The sequence below is a fragment of the Rhipicephalus sanguineus genome, chromosome 4 (assembly GCF_013339695.2).
Source record: "Rhipicephalus sanguineus isolate Rsan-2018 chromosome 4, BIME_Rsan_1.4, whole genome shotgun sequence".
Taxonomy (NCBI): Eukaryota; Metazoa; Arthropoda; class Arachnida; order Ixodida; family Ixodidae; genus Rhipicephalus; species Rhipicephalus sanguineus.
Window position 1 is genome coordinate 174,986,763 of NC_051179.1, and position 18,471 is coordinate 175,005,233.

At 48.5% G+C, this 18,471-nt stretch overlaps 1 protein-coding gene across 1 annotated transcript; it reads right to left on the minus strand.

Annotated features, from left to right (window-relative positions):
- Positions 1-17,105: 17,105 nt before the first annotated feature.
- Positions 17,106-18,059, minus strand: LOC119391865 (uncharacterized). Its single transcript, XM_037659515.1, has one exon. The coding sequence runs from the start codon at positions 18,057-18,059 to the stop codon at positions 17,106-17,108; it is 954 nt and encodes a 317-aa protein (XP_037515443.1).
- Between the last annotated feature and the right edge of the window lie 412 nt (positions 18,060-18,471).

Here is an 18,471-nt window from a genome sequence, read left to right on the forward strand (position 1 = left end):
CTACACGATATACATAAGCATATCGCCTTACGAGACTTGTATGCACTTTAATAGGTGGGTACATGCACGTGTCGGTATGGCGCTAGGTCTAACCATCGTATCGCCCATTCGCCAAAATCACTTCAATGTGGGTACCACCTTCTCGTTCAAGCGCATCACAGTGCATTTGGCGTCGTCCTAAACGAAAACGAAGTACTAAATGTCGAGGTGTGAATACAGAACTTCAGCGACACCATCTCGTTATGTGTTGTCGATTTGGAAATCCTTGTGATACCACAAAGCATGAACTAGCGTCTGCAGAGGATGGTTAGCAGTAAAATCGAATGATTCGAATCGAATGATTTCATGGTTGCCTTGACAAACCATATTTCTTGTGAATTTTAGTGATGTCGAGGTGTGATTGCTGCTTCTTTTTACGCACTGTGTACATTTCATATGGCATTGTTTACGCATGTTGTACTTTCTTTTTCTTTTGCTTGTTTGTTTTCTCTCTTTCCGTAATTCCCCTCGTGCTTGGGCCAAAGTATTGGCCTGCAGTATTTCCAAATAAAATAAATTAAATAAAAAAAGACCTGAAGGCACGCATTTCTACAGCAGTACGCGTATTCACGCAAACAGAAAAGCTAAGTGCACAAAGTTCTACTTCATCTAATTACGCAGAAATACAGGCTCCCTTTTTTTGTAGCCGATAGAGCAAAAAGTAAATGCTTAACTTGCTCAGTCGTGCAACACTGTTTATATTGTGGTATAGGCAAAACACAATTTAAACACGTGCAAATAAAGCAAGGAAAAACATCGATCACAGTGCAAAACACGACTGTTACCGAAGACCAGTACCCCATTGATTGGCAGATTGCACTTCTCTCACACGTAATAGGTACATTAGGCCGGTTTCGTGCATTCATGTGGCAATGGAGGGCGTATACATCCCCATTAAGCTGCAGTCAACGCGCTTTAAGGGGTATTCAGACGGGGGAGAAATGCTCGGGGGATAAAGGCGGAGCCTAGTGACGTCAGCTCGCGAGGAAAAGTCTCCACGAATGCCCCCCACTCACGCGGACGAGGCGAACGGAGGGGGAAACCAGTGTTACTAGACTACTCTGGTGGCTTGCACCACCCGTTTGACGCGCTGCTGACGACGAGCTGCAGACGACCATGCAGCTGCAGACTGTACACTCGCTGCCGCTCTGTGCAGGAGCAAGTGCAACAATGTGGCCAAACAAGAGCCCGAAATTCCGCCATATCCCCCACCGCCGGGGGATCGTTTGTCCATTCGGGGAAAATGTCCCAGTCTCCCCCGAGGAGGCGCGGGGGGGTCACGCCCACTCGCTAATCCGTGACGTCGGCGTCACGTGATCCGCAATCCCGCCGTCTTCCCCGAGCATTTCTCCCCCGTCTGAATACCCCTTTATTCGCCGACAATCGACTCAAACCACCTACGACGAAGCGCCGCCGCGTACATTTGCGTACGCACCGCCGACCGCCTATCCAAACAAACGCGGCGACGGTGCTGCCACCTATAGCCCGATCTCGCGGCGAACAAGCACGAAGAAGAACTCTAAAGCAACATATTTTGTAATTTGTTTGGATCGCAGCCAGGGTATGTAATGCGGTCTTGTAAGAAAGTGTTACTGCAGCCAAAGAACGCAATTTTTTAAACATTTGGGTTGATTGCCCGGATGTTTCCTTTAGCTACGATGCCCGTATGTTCTCGTTTGGCTCCCCGGGATGTCTCTGTTTAAGTGCCCTGATAACACTCAATCAATCAATCAATCAATCAATCAATCAATCAATCAATCAATCAAAAAACTTTATTATTCACGTGAAGATGTGAATGGTGCTGGTATCCGACTCATGGCCACTAGAATGATTATTATTATTATTATCTGGGGTTTAACGTCCCAAAACCACGATATGATTATGAGAGACGCCGTAGTGGAGGGCTCCGGAAATTTCGACCATCTGGGGTTCTTTAACGTGCACCTAAATCTAAGTACACGGGCCTCAGACATTTTCGCCTCCATCGAAAATGCAGCCGCCGCGGCCGGGATTCGATCCCGCGACCTTCGGGTCAGCAGTCGAGTGCCATAACCACTAGACCACCGTGGCGGGGCATGGCCACTAGAATGCCGCAGACAACGTGGCTTAAAATCATTTTCCTTTAAAGAAATCAGGAGCCCTTCCGGGGAAATGGAGGCAAGCGAAGCTTGGTGTAGGCATGCCTGACCGACTCCTTTTTTCTTTCTTTCTTTCTTTCTTTCTTTCTTTCTTTCTTTCTTTCTTTCTTTCTTTCTTTCTTTCTTTCTTTCTTTCTTTCTTTCTTTCTTTCTTTCTTTCTTTCCTTCCTTCTTTCTTTCTTTCTTTCTTTCTTTCTTTCTTCTTTCTTTCTTTCTTTCTTTCTTTCTTTCTTTCTTTCTTCCTTTCTTTCTTTCTTTCCTTCTTTCTTTCTTTCTTTCTTTCTTTCACATTGCGCAATACTCGCTCTTAACGTAAGCGTTCAGTTTTGTTATAGACGGTTTCAAGAATGCGACATTAGCTGCCCCAAGAAACTTCCGGTTCATTTTTAGCGGCCGCCCACGGAACCATAGGCGTTGCCGGAACGCTGTCTTCGGGGCGGATCGGCATGGCGTCTTTTATGTTCGTTCCAGCATTCGTCAGTCCCTCGAAAGGCCCAACGAAAGGGCCATCACGCGATCATGAAAACTCGTGTTATTAATTCAATTATCTCGCAGTCGGAATTTTCTTGCAATGCGCAATTCTTCTATCGGCCTTACCCAGCAGATCGTTTTTATTCCGCCAACACGAAATATTGCAATGAAGCAACCATTGCAAGCGTACTCTCTTCATGGACGAACGGTCAGCTTAAGTAGCTCCGCTGTTTAAAAAAATTGCGCAGAGGTGAAAATGCTTGAAATTCGTGTACTCAGATTTAGGTGCACGTTAAAGAAGCCCAGCTGGTCGAAATTTGCGGAGCCCTCCACTAAGGCGTCCGTCATAATCATATCGTGGCTTTGGGACGTAAAACCTCCACAGTTATTATTAGTTAACGCACAATATTGCGTGTGTTAACATGATTCCTCGCCCGACATGACGCCTGTATCGGGACTTTTTCCGACGAAGTCTCGCGCATTGACGTTACTCCGTGCTTTAATGCTTGCCAGGGTTTCATTCCGGCTCGAAGCTTGTTTCTTTCTCTCTCTCTCTCTCTCTCTCTGATTGTGCGCGACAGCTGCGACGGACACCGGTGGCGGCGGCGTGTAACTACGCCACCAAAATCGGCTGTTGTTGTGAGTTCATAACAGCTTACGCTGTAAAAAAAGGCGGTTACGTAGGGAGACACCATCACAGCTACCAAGTATTCGAATCATATTATACTGTGAGGGACCTGGAGTACGGAAGAACGACGATAATCTCCGCACCTTTCGATTTGTAGATGACAACGTGTCTTGAAACGCTTGAACCTTCTTGCAGAGCGTATGCGTCCATTTCAGGAATTTACTTCTGTTTATTTTGCGTTACTCAATGCGCTTCCATCGCCCTCGTCGTGTGTTGGCGCGAGAATGGTGTCTTTTGATTGTCGAGCACGGTTTAACCGTGAAACGTTTCGTGAGCTCGCGGCACCACTGGGATGTAGCCGTGCAGATGGAAACGTGGACGACGCTGAAGAAATAGACAAAGGCAAGCCAACGCCTTCTCTATTTTTTTTTTCAAATATAGGAGGCGCTGGACAAGCTCTGCACTTCGACTGTCACAACATGTGCTTATGTTTGTCTATGCTTCAGTGTCGGCCATGTTTCAATGTGCGCCACCATGTGTTCAGTTACTGCAAGCAAACTGGTACAGTCTATCCGCACCTCACGCCTCGGAGTCACGTGACTTGGACAGTTACGTCACGCATGATGTTATTAGTAAAGCGACACGTAGCTGTCGACCCTGCAGCTTTGGCAGCCGTGGTGCTGGCAAAATAGCGAGGACAACGAAGCGGCACGGCGTAGCTAGGTTACCGGCCCACCAGTGACGCTGCAGGGTCAACCACTGACACAGGCAAAATAGCGATACATATGAAACGCTTGCCTGAACTATGCATTTTACTCAAAGTGTGCGGCGGTGGTATGACGTTATACGTGACGTTTCTGCTCAAATAGCGTGCGCCAGAGGGCGGGGGGGGGGGGGGTAGGTTGCAATGGGGCGCCCCCTCCCCCTTATACCTCGTGTGTGCGCTGTGGCCCACTTCTCCACCTCCCATCTGCCCCCCACCCGCCACCATAATGGGGAGCCCTGCTCACGCCTGTGGTATAGGTCTTAACCATGGCACACTGGCCCTCCGGTGACCTATTCTGCGGCACGTGGATGCCCCGTCTAGCGGGGCCATTCGGAGGGGACGGCTCACGGGGCGGTGTCGCGAGATCAGTTATTGGCTGTCCGGATTCTTCGAGATAACCTTGACGCAAGATCGACGCAGCAACTTCAAGCTCCTGCAACACCACTGGTGCCGGCAGGCTCCTCGCGTTGGCGCGGCAGGAGATCAGCTAATCCAGACGCATTGATCACATGTTGAAGACCGTGTTCTCTGCCCTGAAGAAAAAAAAACGCACTTAAATAAATGAAGACTTGTCTAGATAGTAATACCGCATAGATATTCCAAGTCTGGGTGACTCCGGAAGGTATGCCCCGACTCTCACACGTTCATGGTCTACCTCAGTTACCAATTTTGTAATGCGTAGTTCATGATAGGTGAAAAGCGCTTTATCTTAAAGGCATTGTTACGAAAGAATGTGTTTATTTACAGATGAGATGAAATGATATAGAAGCAAGAGGAGCGTAACAGCGGGTCAAGACCAGTCCGGTTCGCCCAACCACACAAGCACACCATCTAAGCTCCGACTCCACTACTCTTCCTCTTCTTCTGCGTTCCGCACACTCGAGCATTTCCCTTACATTTTCCCCGGAGGCAGCTCGCCGATCGAGCGAGCTAAAGATACCTATGATGGTACTGCTTCAGGCGAGCCACATGAACAACGTGTGTAACGCGCGAACGCCGGTTACTTGCCGTCACTTGGGCGACAACGCAATTTAAGTCACTTAGACGAGTTATTATCCTGAATGGGCCTGAATAGTAGGCTAGAAACTTCCGGACAGTCTTTTTTTTTTCGAACAGGAGTCCACAGCCAAACATAGTAACCAGGAGAAAAACTTACAGGAATATGCGTGGCATCGTAGCGACTCTTGGTTTCTTCTTGCGAGGACAATGTTCTAAGGCGCGCAAGTCTTCTTCGGCACGACACAATGTCAGAGCGATGGCAAGATATTCCTGTGTCGAGAAAGGTGTGTCCAGAAAACTCGGGGGGTTTCGTGCGTAAATCAGGAAGAAAGGTGCATAGCCAGTAACTTCATGCTTAGCGGTATTGTATAAGTTACGAAAGGCAAGATGGCGTCCCAGTTCCTGTGGTCAGCATCAACATACATCGATAGCATATTCGTAAGAGCGCGAATCATCCTCTCGGTGAGACCGTTAGATTGCGGAGGGTAAGGAGTGGAGTGACAATAAGAAGAACCACAAAGGCGCAAAAGTTCTTCAACAACGTCGGCGATGAATTGCCGTCCACGGTCACTGATGACTACCCGTGGAGCGCCGTGGCGCAATACAACCCGTTGTAGCAGGAAAGAAGAGACGGCGGCCGCAGAGGTAGAAGTAAGTGCCTCTGTTTCCAAATATCGAGGTAAATAATGCACGCACACTACAGCATATCGGTGGCCGGATGGGGTCTTAGGAAGTAGTCCGAGCAAGCCGATGTCGACTCTTTGAAAAGGAGACGTCGGTGGTGAAACGGGCTGTAAATACCTGCCGGGGCAGTCGTGGTTTGCTTGTGGTGCTGACAAACAGCGCAGCTGGCAACGTACTGTTTCGTGGCTTCCAGATTTTCGGCCAGTAAAACCTCTCACGAAGTCGGTGTACGTGCGAAACCAAAATGACCAGACCTAATGTCATTGTGCATAGACCCCGCAGGGGCGTCTGCGTAAGCAGGCGTTTGGTGTGTAGCGACACCACGGACCCGAGCTAACGGGGGGGTTTCGACCCCTTCCCACGCCCCGCCGTGCGTGGCTTTGCCGTGTCCGGGGAAAAGGGGATCCTGGGGGTTGAGCCGACGCCGGGTGATTGGACCTTTAAGGCCCCCCGGCAGAGGCAACACACCCCTTTGGCCCTGGCTTCACGTAGACGGCACCCCTGGGCTGACCCACCCAGGGGAAATCGGCAGTCGCCTTTTCCTATCTCTCTCCCACATCTTCGTCTTTCTCTCTCACTGTTCACCTTTCCTGTCCTCTCCTCTCTTCAATTAACTTCCGTTTTTCCTGGCGGCAAGGGTTAACCTTGTGCAAATAGCCAACCTTGGTCTAGACGCATTAGGTTATAGCAATGATGTACGGCTGACGCGTACAAGTAATCCTAAACTCGTACCGTCCCCTCGTTGGGCTCCGTGGTGGGTGGCCGCCATCGTTGCCGAAAGAAATATACATGTCATGCATAAAGCGTTTCCCTTGCTAGCTGATCGCACCGCCACAAAGCGGGCGCGCACCGAAGCCTCCGTCAACTTCCTTTTCAAGCAGAATGAGTCTTTCCCCCGCTATCATGTTATACATAGCAAGAGACCTGAGAAGCCAGTAAGAGCGATTTCTCCATTCCTCGTGGCGAATTCACTGACACAAACAATCGGACCGGGATATAAAGCGAGCAAAATGGCAAGCGGCGACCTCCTTCTGGAGCTGTGTGACAAGGCACAATATGAAAAACTTGCTAACATTAGAGCTTTTGCTGACACATCAGTAACAGTAACGCCCCACCGATCTTTGAACACTGTCCGAGGCGTAGTCTCTGAAACTGACTTGCTGGAACTTTCAGAAGCAGAGCTTTTGGATGGTTGGAAGGACCAGAATGTCATCACTGTAGAAAGAATAAAGATCAGACGAGAGAACACCGAAATACCAACAAAGCATTTAATCATAACTTTTGCCTCAAGCACCCTGCCAGAAACCCTCGAAACGGGCTACACAAAAACCCGAGTAAGACCCTATATTTCAAACCCGCGCCGATGCTTCAAATGTCAGAAGTATGGCCACGGCTCTCAAAGCTGTCGAGGCCACCTTACCTGTGCAAAGTGTGGAGAGAAAGACCACTCTTCGGAAAACTGCTCTGACAAAGCCCACTGCATAAACTGTGATGGCGATCATCCTGCATATTTTCGATCCTGTGAAACCTGGAAGAAAGAAAAAGAAATAATCACCTTGAAAATAAGAGAAAACATATCGTATAAAGATGCCAGAAGAAGGTGCTCCATTTTTCATAAAGGAAGCTTTGCTGATGCGGCGCGTAAGGGGGCAGCGTCGAACCAGCCTGCCTCACTCCCACGACCCGCCTGTAGCGAGCCGCTGGCTGTGGCGCCCGCCCCCGTGGTGGCAGTAGCTAAGGCTGCTCCACCGACTCAGTTACAGAGTCCCGCGACTCCAGGTTCGTCGGGCCTCAAGACCACGCCTCGCGAGGCTAGGTCTGAAGCACGGACTGTCAGCCTGCGTGCGCGGGCGTCCAGCGCCTCGCGGGAGGCAATGGACACAACACCGGCACCTCTGGTGCCTAAAGACCGGCGCAGCTCTATCGAGCGCGCCCCGAAAGGAAAGCAGAAAACCCAGTGTCCAGAAAAGGACTCTTGATAACCCAATGTTCTTCAGTAGACACAGAACACCCTCCTCTATTCTGTCATCATGGTCACACAGATAATGCAATGGAACGTGAGAGGACTTATTCACAATCTCGATGACATAACTGAACTACTCTGCAACCATAAGCCTAAGGTGTTCTGTGTCCAGGAGACACATCTAAATCCGAAACAATTGAACTTTCTACGACAATTCGCTATTTTCCGCAAAGACCGTGACAATGCTAATGCCTCGTCCGGTGGGGTGGCGATTATTGTAGACAGGTCTGTTGCCTGCCAACAGATCACACTTCAAACCGAGCTTGAAGCAGTCTCAATACGAGGGATTCTCTTCAATCGATTAATTACTATCTGTTCAATATATCTCCCACCAAACTGTCAAGTGAGCAAGACAGAATTTTACAGTTTAATTAACCAGCTTCCGGAACCGTACATTCTAGCCGGTGACTTTAACGCCCACAACAGCCTGTGGGGAGACTCTCGCTGCGACGGAAGAGGCAGATTGATAGAAAACTTCCTAGTTAGTTCCGGTGCCTGTCTCTTTAATAAAAAGGAACCGACCTACTACAGTACGCAGCATAACTCTTACTCCTCAATAGACTTGACAATTGGTTCTGCAACACTTTTTCCACATCTAAAATGGGATGTGATCAGAAATCCGTATGGAAGTGACCACTTCCCTGCAGTGTTAAAATTAAGAGAGGAACAAAGCTCTCTGCCACAGTTTCCTCGATGGAAGCTAGCGTCGGCTGACTGGAAGGGTTTTAAGGAATCATCTCGCTTGTCTCAAGATTTCTTGAAGAATTTAAACATAGATGACGCAGTCACCTATTTTACTGCTTTTATCATTGACTCTGTACAAATGTTCATCCCCGAAACAAATGGTTATTCATCCAAAAGACGTGTTCCCTGGTGGAATGAAGACTGCAGAAAGGCGCGAAAGAAGCAAAATAAGGCTTGGGGCATACTACGCCGTTATCCGAACGCTGAAAATCTCGTTGAATTTAAACAGGCTAAATCACAAGGAAGACGTACCCGACGGCAAGCCAGGAGACAAAGCTGGGAGAAATTTATCTCTGGCATAAATTCGTATACGCAGGAAGGAAAGGTATGGAATGGGCTGAGAAGGCTGAAGGGACAGGAAACTTATCCGTTGCCCTTGGTAGATGAGCAAGGAAACAGTTTGGAAGAGCAGGCAGATGCCCTTGGTGCTCGTTTTGAGAGCATTTCTAGTTCCATGCACTACACCGAATCATTCCGAAAATACAAAGAAACCGAGGAATGTAAGGCACTCAACCGCAACTGCCAGCAAAATGAGCCATATAACCGTCCTTTTAACATGGCCGAGCTGAGAGCTGCATTAAATACATGCAAAAGCTCAGCACCGGGAGCTGACAGAGTCGTATACGACCTGATTAAAAACCTCCATGCAGACACTCAGATGACACTGCTTGCGCTACTTAACAATATTTGGGCCACCGGATATCTTCCTGCCGCATGGAAAGAGGCTATCATTGTCCCCATTTTAAAACAGGGCAAAGACCCATCTGTATTAACAAGCTACCGCCCGATAGCGCTCACCAGTTGCTTATGCAAGCTATTTGAAAAAATGATAAATCGCCGTCTGTTGCATTATCTTGAATCGAACAATCTGCTTGATCCACACCAGTGTGGCTTCAGAGAGAGTCGTTCAACAACCGACCACCTTGTTCGCATTGAGGCTAACATACGCGATGCATTTGTTCATAAGCAGTACTTCTTGGCAGTGTTCCTTGACCTCGAAAAGGCATATGACACCACGTGGCGCTTCGGAATTCTGCAGGACCTGTCGGCAATTGGTATCCGTGGTAATATGTTAAACGTTATCGAAAGCTACTTAAGCAACCGTACGTTCAGAGTAAGAATTGGCAACGTGTTATCTAAGCCATATGTGCAGGAGACTGGGGTACCACAAGGTGGAGTACTAAGTTGTACGCTCTTTATTGTAAAAATGAACTCCCTGCGCAATTTTATCCCACATAACATGTTTTATTCCATATATGTGGATGATGTGCAAATAGCGTTTAAGTCATGTAATATCGCTATCTGTGAACGACATATCCAACTGGGCCTCAATAAAGTCTCAAAATGGGCTAATCAAAACGGGTTTAAGCTTAACCCCCAGAAAAGCTCTTGCGTCCTTTTTACAAAAAAGAGGGGACTAGTTCCAGAGCCTCACATTGAGCTTTACGGGCAGTTACTACCTGTGAGCACAGAACACAAATTTTTAGGTCTAATACTAGACTCAAAACTCACCTTCCTTCCCCACATTAAATACCTTAAAGCTAAATGTCTAAAAACTATGAATATAATCAAAATACTTTCACACACGACATGGGGCAGTGACAGAAAGTGTCTACTGAATCTACACAAAAGCCTTGTAAGATCACGTTTGGACTACGGTAGCATTGTGTATGCCTCTGCGGCACCAAGCGCCCTGAAGGTATTGGATCCGGTCCATCATCTGGGCATCCGCCTTGCCACCGGTGCTTTTAGGACTAGTCCTGTCCAAAGTCTCTATGTTGAATCCAACGAATGGTCACTCAATTTCCAGAGGCAATACCTTAGCGTTGCATACTTTTGGAAGGTGAATGGAAATATATATCATCCTTATCGCTCTGTCATTAATGACACTGCATGCGCGGCCCTTTTTCATAACCGCACTACAGCTAGAGAGCCCTTCTCATTGCGCGTGAGGAGGTTCTGTGAAGACATGGATGTCCCACTTTTTACGCATGCGCTAATGGCACCAGCGAACCCTCTACCGCCCTGGTCATGGCAAGAGATAGACTGCGACATGACATTTGTCGAAGTTTCGAAACATGCCCCAGAGGCGCATATCCACATGCATTTCCTTGAACTTAAAGAGAAATATGCTTGCCCAGCATTTTACACTGACGCGTCCAAGTCGCATGCCGGTGTAGCATATGCAGCGATTGGCCCGTCATATTCACAATCGGGAAACGAGCATCTTTACAGCAGAGGCCTTCGCTCTTTTAACTGCCGCAAAGCACATAAAAAGCCTTGAGTTAAAAAAGGCAGTAATATTTACTGACTCTCTAAGCGTAGTTAAAGCCTTAGTAAAAGTCCAAAAGCACAAAAATGCAGTAGTTCACAATCTGTACTCTGTTTTATGCGGCATGTACGTGTTAAACCAGCGCGTCACTCTGTGTTGGGTGCCGGGCCACAGGGGGATTGAAGGAAACGTCCTTGCCGACGAACTTGCTACATCAACAGGGATGAAAGGTGGCAACACTTCCTTAGCGGTGCCTGTTACAGATTTGAAACCACTCCTTCGCAGTAAACTTAGAAGCTGTTGGCAGAACGTGTGGGACAGAGAAACATCAAACAAACTTCACCTAATTAAACCCTATTTAGGTAACTGGCCATCAACGACGAAGTCCCGTAGACGTGAGGTCTTGATCTGCCGCTTAAGAATAGGTCATACCTATACTACCCATAACTACTTGCTGACTGGTGAGGACCCTCCCACCTGCAATAAATGTGGTCAAGGGCTTACAGTTCTTCACGCTCTCCTAGAGTGTCGGCAAGCTGAACCTGAAAGAAAAAAGTATTTTCAGCAGGCTTACCGAGAAAACATTCCCTTGCACCCAGCAATGTTCCTCGGAAGAGATCCAATATTTGACACAGACACAGTCCTGAATTTTGTTGACAGAACTACCACACTGCATATTATTAATCCTAAAAATACGTAGCACGGCCTACCTTGAGAGGCCGCTGCTGCGATGACTGTACACCTTATAGCACGTACTCGTCGCCCTTGTCTCCAAGGACCCTGACGAGGTATGAAGTGCTACCTTCATACGAATCTCCTTTGATAAGTTCATTTATGCATACCATACTAGCACACTCATTGTATGTCTCAGAAATCATAACATTCTTTTAACAGCTATTCATGTCTTACGCACTTTACAGCAAACGTTTTTAGGCCCATATACAGCCAACGTTACACACTGCCATTGTCATTGACCGCATCATCTCCTACACATCAAATACCTTTTGGCGCTCTTTGGCCATCATTGGCCCTTGCGCCACAAAACAACACATATCATCATCATCATTGTGCATAGAACGGAGAACAACTGGCCGGAAGCTTCCCGGCACCACTAGAAGCAACGGGAGACCGTGAGCTGAGTAGGTCCTCTCGTACAGCAGGCCATTAGAAATTGTAAAATGCTTTCCTGGGGAATCATGCGCAGCTTCCAGTAAGGGTTTCAAGTCAGGGTCGCGTTGTTGCTCCTTCTTGAAGTTGCTGAGGTCGGGGAAGTTGGACGCGACAGAAACTACATAGTCATCAATGTCAGCATTGATGTGCACTGAAGGAAGGCGGGATAGACAATCTGCATCCGTGTGACATCGTCCGCTCCAATGGGCCACAAAAAAAGCCGTACTCTTGGAGACGCAACGCGCAACGAGCCAACCGGCCAGACGGGTCGCGGAGTCCATCAAGCCAGCATAGTTAGTGATGGTAAGTCACTATTTTGAACACTCGGCCGTACAGATACGGTCGCAACTTCTGAATAGCGAAGACGACTGCTAACCACTAGAGCTCGGTGATGGTGTAGTTCTCTGCTCTGGTCAGTGTGACATGCTAGCGGCCGCTGCAGATTTGGACGAGTACAGCACCAACACGAAGTCCACTTACTTGCATAAGTATGCAATTTTGTGAAATAATCAGGATCAAAATGCTTCAGGATAGGTCCTGAAGTCAGCAAAAATTTCAGCTGTTGAAATGCAGCCTCACATTTATCATCCGGCGAGTACGGCGCGTCTTTATGAAGAAGGGACGCCAGCGGGGAAACGAGTTGGGCAAAATTATTAATAAATCGGCGGACATAGGAGCAAAGACCCAGAAAACTTCGCGGCACTTCGCAGGTCCTTCACGCTTCGCGGTTGTTTAAAGTTACGAACCACTGCGGTCTTCTGTGGGTCCGGTCGCATGCCTTCTCTGTCAACAAGAAAGCCTACTACGAGTGCTTCACGTTCACCAAAATGACACTTTTTATAGTGTAAAACAAGGCCAGCTTTCTGTATGCATTCAAGCACAACCGACAAGCTTTCATTGTGCTCTTGAAAAGTATTTCCGTAAATAATAACATCAACTAAATAGCACATGCAAATTTCTCACTTTAGTCCGCGGAGTACCTTATCCATAAATCTCTGGGATGTCGCTGGAGCACTGCACACACTGAAGGGCATAATGTTAAGATCATAAAGACCGTCAGACGTTACGAAGGTTGTCTTCTCCTTGTCTGATGGGTGCATGGGAATTTGCCAATACCCCGAACGTAAGTCAACAGAACAAAAATAGGAGGCAGAGAGCAGACAGTCGATGGCGTCATCTATACCTGGCAGAGGCTAGACGTCTTTTTTCGCAACGGCGTTTAAGCGGCGATAGTCCACACAGAATCCCCGTCAACTGCCCTTCTTTCTGACGAGAATGACAGCAGCCGCCCAGGGACTACACGATTCCTGTACCACTCTCTTCTTCAATACGTCCTCAACCTGCTCGGCGATGACGATGACTTTCCTTTCAGAAGGCAATGCGCGATCAGGCTTCTGACGAATTGGTGGTGCTCGCCCTGTATACATCCGATGTTGCGTACGAGATAGTAGCGGCGTACCGGTAGATGTTTCGTCTTGGGCAAAGTCAAACACTCAAGCACCTGCGAGCACCTCCTGTGGTAGACACCGTTCAGTAGAAGGAAAAGACTTGTTGATCATGCGCTGAATGTTGGCAGAATAGTCAGGGTAGGAATCTGGGTGGGAATTCTTTACGGCCGGCGATGGTTCAACTGGCCGGATTGTAAGAGTAGTTTGTTCATGAAAGCTTGCCAATTTAAGTCCTGCGGGCAGGGATATGGGCTGCGCTGAAACGTTCACGGTCCACAAGTTGGCACAACCGTCGACGGCGAGCATGAGGCAGCGAGGCACAATGACGTTTTTCTTGAGTGCGTTATCAAAATCCGGCTCGGCTAAGCCATAACGTGAACCTGCACGAGAGCGTGAAGAGTTTACGCGCAGAAGCATTGTGGTCTGCGGGTCCAAACAGACGTCCTGCGACACTGAAAACATGTCCGAGCTATCGCCACTATCTTCCGTCTGTAGCGGAGAGGTAGAAGAAGAACGATGCTGCTACATTGACGTACGAAAACCAACTGCTTTATTTTGATACCCAAGCGCTCGCCCTGCACGCGCCTCCGCTGACCTCGTCGTCGTCGGTGCCTCGGTACGCCAGCACGCGACAGGGTCCCCCCGCCATATAGACGGAGTCTTGGTCAGACCAATGTACATGCTTTTTCTTTGATGTGGATGGCTTCATGAAAGTGGAAGAGTCAAGAGTAGAAACAGGAAAGATGGTATCATTCGCGGAGGTCTGTACATAAGCGGGCTTGAGCCTGTCGATGGACACTTTCTCTTCTCTGACGCCCGCACGAATTGTGAAATGCTTGTCTTGTCGCTCGATCACCAAGTGCGGTCCAGTGTACGGTGGTTGTAGCGATTTGCGAACTGCATCTGTTCGAAGAAAAACGTGAGTGGCGGTTTGTAAATCCTTGAAGAGGAACGGCTTGTGTGTCGACTTATGCCGCGGCGCCACTGGACGGATTGCCTTGGAAACATCTTGCAAGCGTTTCAGATAACATGGGATATCCAGCTTGTTTTCCTGAGAAGGCTGTTGGCAGATGAATTCAGCAGGGAACCGCAGTGAAGTGCCGTAGTCTAACTGCGCTGCAGCACATTGAAGGTCTTCTTTAAATGTACTTCGTATACCAAGAAGTACCAGAGGCAAAGCGTCAATCCAGTGTTCAGTGTCACCATGAGCCATTAGCGCTGCTTTCAATTGCCTGTGAAATCGCTCAACCAGGCCATTTGCTTGAGGATGATACGCGGTGATACGCTGATGGTGCATTCCCAAAAGCCGTGAGAGGTGGTGGAAGAATGCAGATTCAAATTGTCTGCCTCGGTCGGTAACCACTTCTTCTGGAACTCCAAATCGCGATACCCAGGTGTTAACGAAAGCGTTGGCGATGGTTTCGGCTGTAATATCGCTGATTGGTGCTGCTTCTGGCCACCTGGTGAACCTGTCGACGATTGTAAGAAGGTAACGATATCCTTTAGAAGGAGGAAGAGGTCCGACGATGTCTATGTGTACCTTGAGGAAACGGTCGCCGGTAAGTAGGAATTTTTGAAAAGGACTTCCGGTAAGTCGCTGTATTTTGCATCGCTGACAAGGCAGACATGCTCGAGCCCAATTTCTCAGATCAGCGTTCATTCCAGGCCACACGTAACGTTCACTGACGAGTTTCTGCGTTGCTTTAATACCAGGATGGGAAAAAGAATGAAAATGTTCGAATATTCTTCGCCTTAGGGTGAGCGGTACAAAAGGCCTTGGCGAGCCAGTCGACATGTCGCACGTCAGGGTTAGGGTAGTGCCTGGTAGAGGTAAATTTTCGAACTGCAAACTCGTCGATGTACGTATGTTCTGAAGTTCTTCATCCTCCAACTGCGCTGATGCCAGCTGTTCGTCTGTCACCTGTGCATGTTTTATTCCTTCGACTCGACTTAGTGCATTGGCCGGAATAATCATCGCGCCCTTGACGTGCTCAACCTGCATTGAAAACTCAGCAAGGTAAGCCAACTGCCTGGTCTCTCTAGGGGAGTAGTTCGTTCCTCCCGAGTTCAGCGCACAAGTCAGTGGTTTATGGTCGGTGAACAAGGTGAAACGACGCCCTTCGAGAAAATAGCGAAAGTGCTTCACGGCGAGGTAACATGCAAGAAGTTCGCGGCCAAAAACACTGTAGCGCGTCTCGGGTCCGGACAGCTTCTTCGAGAAAAATCCGAGAGGTTTCCAATAGCCGTTAATGAACTGCTGAAGAACTCCTCCAACTGCGACACCAGAAGCATCCACCATAAGACTGGTGGGGGCATCGTGCTTCGGATGTGTTAAGAGTGTTACTTCAGCCAGTTTGTCCTTTATGTCAGAAAAAGCTTGTTCTGTGGCGTCAGTCCAGGCTGGTGTTGATGCGGCTGATTTCGCGTGAACCAGCAGGTCTTCGAGTGGTTTAAGCGTTGTGGCACAAGCAGGGATGAAACGCCTGTAGAAATTTACCATACCGAGAAAACGTCGCAGCTGTCTGATTGAGTTTGGACGAGGGTAATTTTTAATAGCTTGAACCTTGGCAGGAACGGGCTCGATGCCATCACTGTTTACAATGTGTCCAAGAAACTCCAGGGATGTCACACCGAATTGGCACTTCTCCGAATTAATCACAAGACCATGCATCTGAAGTCGATTAAAAAGCAAACGGAGGTGTTCGTGATGAATTTCTTTTGACGAGCTAGCGACCACGATGTCATCAATGTAAGCGAACACAAATGGTAACCCACGGACGACTACGTCAATAAATCGTTGGAATGTCTGCGCAGCATTCTTGAGGCCAAATGGCATTCGGAGAAATTCAAACAACCCAAAGGGAGTTGTGATGGCGGTTTTGGGAATATCTTCCGGAGCCATGGGAATCTGATGATATGCTTTTGCCAGATCAATCTTGGAAAATATTTTCTCTCCGTGAAGACTGACCGTAAAATCCTGAATGTTTGGCAGGGGGTATCTATCAGGAATTGTGGCTGCGTTCAGTGCACGATAGTCTCCACATGGACGCCAATCACCGCTTTTCTTGGGTACCATATGTAGACGTGACGACCATACACTGCATGAAGGACGAGCAATACCAATCTCCAGCATATGTTCGAATTCGTTTTTGGCTATGGTTAATTTCTCTGGTGCTAGGCGACGAGGCGACGCATGGCATGGTGGGCCTCGAGTGATGATGTGATGTTCCACGTTATGGCATACAGGTTTAGTCCAGTCAGGTGCAATGGTAAGGGATGGAAACTCGTCAAGTAATCCGGCGTAGGGCTCTGGAACAACGTGCCGTATCGTGAAAGCGAATGACTCGATGGAGGAAACCACGCCAGAAACTTCTGATCCAGTAGTGGAATATAGTATCTGTTTCTTTGCCATGTCGACTAGGAGGCCGTAGTGTGCAAGAAAATCGGCACCGAGTATTGCATGACTGACAGAAGAGACTAGAAAAATCCACCTGAATGTTCGTCTAAGTCCAATATTAAGTGTGACGGGCCTGCGGAAGTATACGTATACTTTGCTGCCGTTCACAGCTTGTAATTGCATGATTGGCCCACAGTTTTTGTCTATGCTACGAGCGGGTAGTACGCTCACCTCTGCTCCTGTGTCTACCAGAAACCGAAGTCCGCAGATGGAGTCTTGAACAAAAAACAGGCGACTGGGAGACAAGCGGGAGTCACTCGTCGCCGTTAGTGGTTCCCGATGCCGTTTCCCGTCCAGCCGCATGGTCGTGTGCAACGACGTGCAGATTCTCCAAAACGTCGGTGGTACCAGCAGGGCGGCGGGGACTCCGAAGAATGGCTCGCTGGAGACGGACGGCGGAAACGCGCTGGCGAATTAGGTCGAGATCGGCTGAAGCGTTGTTCATGTCTGAAGTGTCGCACTGAAGCGTCGTCAGCCGTTGTGGTGAGGTTGCTCGCTATGAGATCTGTGAGCCGCTGAATGTCGGCGCGAGGGTCAGTAATATCATCTTGCCTTGACGAGGAAGGATTCGGGGTTGACGACTGACTGGCAGGCAACGTCGCTGCAAGCGTGGTAGATGTGCGACTCTCGGAACTTGTATCAGGTACGGGTAGCTGAGAAGGCGCTATTTCATATACCTTGTCGGCGAGGGCGGCCAAAGAGGACAGATTCAGCTCCGACGCTGTTGTCAAAACCATCTGAACCATGGGTGGCAAACGCTGAATGAACAGTTCCCTTAGTAGCACGTCGTCAAAAGATGAGGCTCGAACGCCGAGAAGGGCTTGCATCTGCCTGAGAAGCTGTGATGGACGGCGATCCCCGAGCTCGGTTGGTGACAGGAGCATTTGCAACCGCCTTCGCTCTGAAATTGCCGTGCGCTCAAGGATTGCCTTCTTCAACGTGTCATAGGGCGTCTGACTTAGTGGCGCCGATAGGATGTCGCACAACTCGAGTGCAAGATTGTGGGGCAAAGCACCATGTAAGTGGCCATACTTCGCTTGCTGTGAGGTAACATTAGATACCTGAAATCGGGCCTCTACTTGCGCGAACCAAATGTCTGGATGCTCCGGCCAGAACTGACGCAGTCGCACTGCGTAGTGGCCCATTGACGGTAGCATGGACTCGGTTGAGTCGGTGTTCGGTAGCAACCCGGTGGAAACTTCTGGAACGTTGCATTCCATGGTCCATAGTCACCACTGTAGCAGAGAGGTAGAAGAAGAACGATGCTGCTACATTGACGTACGAAAACCAACTGCTTTATGATGATGATGATGATGATGATGATGATGATGATGATGATGATGCTCCTTGGATGATGGCACCTACCCACTCAGGGGGATCGGCCAAGAGTCGGGCGGATCATAAAGTCTGAAAATTTTAAGAGCTAATAGACGTTACTGTATCAATTAGAATTAAGCGTTTTTAAATGCGAAGCATTTCTTAGCGAACCTCTGGCACTTTGAGCGTTTCTATCTACGTATCTATCTATCTATCTATCTATCTATCTATCTAGCCGCCTACGTCTGGGTGCTCTCATGATCGCCTACTTAACTTGGTGTAGACCAAAATTTGATGGGAGGGTAAGAGGATTTT